This window comes from Mandrillus leucophaeus, unplaced genomic scaffold, assembly GCF_000951045.1.
Source record: "Mandrillus leucophaeus isolate KB7577 unplaced genomic scaffold, Mleu.le_1.0 Scaffold26, whole genome shotgun sequence".
Taxonomy (NCBI): Eukaryota; Metazoa; Chordata; class Mammalia; order Primates; family Cercopithecidae; genus Mandrillus; species Mandrillus leucophaeus.
The window spans coordinates 549,185-553,193 of record NW_012102698.1 but is presented as its reverse complement, the minus strand read 5'-3'; the positions used below and the strand labels follow the sequence as shown (position 1 = coordinate 553,193).

The 4,009-nt window shown below is 49.9% G+C and overlaps 1 protein-coding gene across 1 annotated transcript in view; it reads left to right on the top strand.

Moving 5' to 3' along the window:
* TTLL1 (tubulin tyrosine ligase-like family member 1) overlaps window positions 1-4,009 on the top strand; it is a 35,229-nt gene that overhangs the window by 6,659 nt on the left and 24,561 nt on the right. The window contains 1 exon segment of the mRNA XM_011984002.1: window positions 3,534-3,917. Coding sequence (XP_011839392.1) covers window positions 3,534-3,917 — 384 coding nt within the window.

The window sequence follows — 4,009 nt, the reverse complement described above, 5'->3', positions numbered from 1 at the left end:
CCGTCTCAAAGAAAAAAAAAATTAAAAATTAAAAATTTAAAAAATAAATAAATAAATAAATAGACTGGGCGCAGTGGCTCACGCCTGTAATCTCAGCACTTTGGGATGCCCAGGTAGGTGGATCACCTGAGGTCAGGAGTTCGAGACCAGCCTGGCCAACCATGGCCAACATGGTAAAACCCTGTCTCTCCTAAAAATACAAAAATTAGCTGGGCTCGGTGGCAGGCGCCTGTAATCCCAGCTACTTGGGAGGCTGAGGCAGGGAGAATTGCTTGAACCTGGGAGGTGGAGGTTGCAGTGAGCCGAGATCACACCACTGCATTCCAGCCTGGGTGACAGAGCAAGACTCTGACTCAAAAAAAAAAAAAAAAAAAAAAGAATTGCAATGGATTGGAACTTATCATATGTGTTTGAAACTGTAAATTCATACAACTACAAACAGAAAAATACCCCAAAAGCCACATACCCAATTTGTGGCAGGTTAAAGATGGCCATAGGCCAGGGCATCGAACTCTTGGGCACAGTGGCTCATGCCTGTAATCCCAGCATTTTGGGAGGAGTTTGAGACCAGCCTGGGCAATATACTGAGACCTTGTCTCAAAAAAAAGTGAGCTGGGTGGTGGGATGCCTGGGTGCAGTGGCTCATGCCTGTAATCCCAGCCTTTGGGAGGTAGAGGCGGACAGGTCTCTTGAGCCCAGGAGTTTGACACCAGCCTGTGCAAATGGTGAAACCTCATCTCTACAAACAAATACGAACATTATCCAGGTGTAGTGGTTCGTGCCTGTAGGCCCAGCTACTTGTGAGGCTGAGGTGGGAGGCTTGCTTGAGCCCAGGAGGTCAAGACTCCAGTGAGCGTTGACTGTGCCACTGCACTCCAGCCTGGGCAACACAGCGAGACCCTGTCTCTAAAAGAGAGAAAGAGAGAGAGAAAATAAAGATGGCTACAAAGTTCTTGCCACTGCTTCACTCTAAAGTTGAGGTCTTTGGCCTTTCCTCGTGAAAGACTCTTTGACCACATTGACCAGTGGAATACAGTAAAAATCACACATGCCTGGGCCCAGGCCAGTTCCTCTATTGGAAACATGCAAGTGCCCTGAGCTGTCCTGTGAGAAGGTGCCATCCTCAAGCCCTTGTGCCACAGCAGTCACAGGTAGGTTTTTTACATGGCAGTGCAGCTGTGCCCACCTTCCAGCCTCCAGCTAGGCCAGTCAAGGTGCCAGATGTGAAGAAAACCTTCTGGGACCCCCAACTTATCCCATCGACTGGCTCTAAACTTCTGAATGACCTCAGTCAGTACCACAAAGAGGAGTAGAATTGCTCAGCTGAGGCCGGCGCGGTGGCTCAAGCCTGTAATCCCAGCACTTTGGGAGGCCAAGGCAGGCGGATCACGAGGTCAGGAGATCGAGACCCCTTGGCCTCCCACAGTGCTGGGATTACAGGCGTGAGCCACCTGGCCCATTTGTTCTTGAAATGTAAGAGTACAGGCTACTCGGGAGGCTGAGGCAGGAGAGTGGCTGGCGTGAAGCCGGGAGGCGGAGCTTGCAGTTAGCTGAGATCGCGCCACCGCACTCCAGCCTGAACGACAGAGTGAGACTCTGTCTCAAAAAAAAAAAAAAAAAAATTGCTCAACTGAACACTGCCCCAATTCTCAGCCTTCCAATGTGCTGGATTATAGGCCGGCATGGTGGCTCATGCCTGTAATCCTAGCACTGTGGGAAGCCAAGGCAGGCAGATCACCTGAGGTCGGGAGTTCGAGACCAGCCTGGCCAACATGGCAAAACCCCATCTCTACTAAAAATACAAAAATTAGCTGGGTGTGGTGGTGCGTGCCTGTAGTCCCAGCTACTCAGGAGGCTGAGGCAGGAGAATGGCTCGAACCTACGAGGCAGAGGTTGCAGTGAGCCAAGATCATACCATTGCACTCCAGCCTGGGCAACAGAGTAAGACTCCATCTCAAAAAACAAACAAAACAAAACCAAAATAAAACAAAAGTGTTGGATTACAGATGTGAACCACTGCGCCTGGCCAGCTCTTTACTTTGAAAAACTGATAAATAAAGGAAAGGAATCAAGCACTGATTCTGTGTTTTGTGTGTGAACTCTTCTTGAGGCATCTAGATTGTTGATGAAGGGAAGCTTTTCCCTATAGAAGTATTCCTGCCGTTGCCAAGCACGGTGGCTCACGCCTGTAATTGCAGCACTTTGGGAGGCTGAGGCGGGAGGATCACTTGAGTCCAGGAGTTTGAGACCAGCCTGGGCAACGTGGCAAAACCCCGTCTCTACAAAAAAAAACTATAAAAATTTAGCTGGACACGGTGGCCCCTTCCTGTAGTACCAGCTACTTGGGAGGCTGAGGTAGGAGGATTGCTTGAGCCTGGGAGGCAGAGGTTGCAGCACGCCGAGATCAAGTCATGACATCCCGGCCTGGGCAACAGAGCGAGACCCTGTCTCAAAAATATATAAATACATACATACATACATACTTTTTTAGTTGTGATACTTATATAAATTAGGATATCACATAATAGAACATGGAGTCTTAAACCATTAGAGAATCTTACAGAAATGCTTTGGATGAACTAATATGATGTCTGGGAGTTGGTTCAGAACATGCCAGTGCTGAGTGAGGTGGAGGTTCAGACTAAACGGGACTGGCCACGTGCCATTAACTGGGGAATGGGGCAATGGGGGTCCCCTCAACGCTTTCTCTCTCCTTCTGAGTGTGGTGGAGGTTTTCCATAATAAAAAGTCAAAAAAGAGTCCCTTTATTCTAGCCATCCTGGAATCCACAGCAACCCTTTGGGGGCTCTGGGCACCTTCTCCAGGGTGGTGCTGTGGGGTGGGGGTAGGCTGGAGGCACAGGGACCACAGTGCAAGAGGCTGGGGCCACTTGCCATGTTTTGTGACTCTGGCTCTGGGCGGGGCCAGCTCTTCCTCCGTACCCCTTCCCTGCTTCTCAGCGGGTGTGGTGAGGACAGGCGTGTGGCAGGGAGACCATGGCATTCTCAGAGGCTTGGAAGGAATCCGTTTCTCTTTCAACTCTGTTGTCCCAACCTTGCCCCTTCAGCAGACTCTCCAAGAATATCGAGTACTGACTCAGGGCCCGTAACCAACCCCTGTGATTTTGTTTTGAAAGGGTCCTTGACCTTCCTGAATTTGGGTACAGATCCTGTTTAAATGAGTTTCCTGACTTCAGAGTCTGAAAAGGGTATATTTGTTGACAGTGTTATTGTTAATCCGTGTTATCACTAATCAGTAAACATCTATTGAGCCCCTGCTCTGGGCCAGAGAGGGAAACAGCTCAGGGTACAGAATCAGCACAGCTCCTGGCCCTCACACAGCTTGGGTCCTGGCCTGTCCCCGGGCACCTGTTCTGTGCTGCTATGGGCCGGGCAGCCCCTGGCTCAGGTGCCGGGGGATGTGGGAGTAGTGGGGAAGGGTGCTGAGGGTTCAGGGTGTTTGCGGGGATGGGAACAAGGGCTCCTGCCACACAGATGTCACTGCCCAGCATCTGTCCTGCTCATCTCTTTCAGGATGAGCGTGCAAACCATCCGAAATGTGTTCAGCGTCGAAACTGGATATCGGCTCTCAGATGACCAAATAGTCAACCATTTTCCAAACCACTATGAACTGACCCGGAAGGACCTGATGGTGAAGAACATCAAAAGATACAGGAAGGAGCTGGAGAAAGAAGGGAGTCCCCTGGCAGAAAAAGATGAAAATGGAAAATACCTCTATCTGGGTTTGTGCCTTTTCCACTGGCTCATGTTTTCAGTAAACAGCTGAATCGTTTCTTTGGGGTGCGAGGCGCTGAGGTGGTGACTGTTGGCTTTGATGCATGAGTATGTCCATGCGAGTTGTGGTGGCACCTGTTTCATTTCAGGTGTCTCCAGAATGAGGGAGCAGGAGGGGCCTGAGTTTGGGATCCTAGTTTCTGTGAGTGCTTTGGGAATTGCCTGGCATGGACTTTTTTTTCTTTTCTTTCTTTGAGATGAAGTCTCACTCTGTC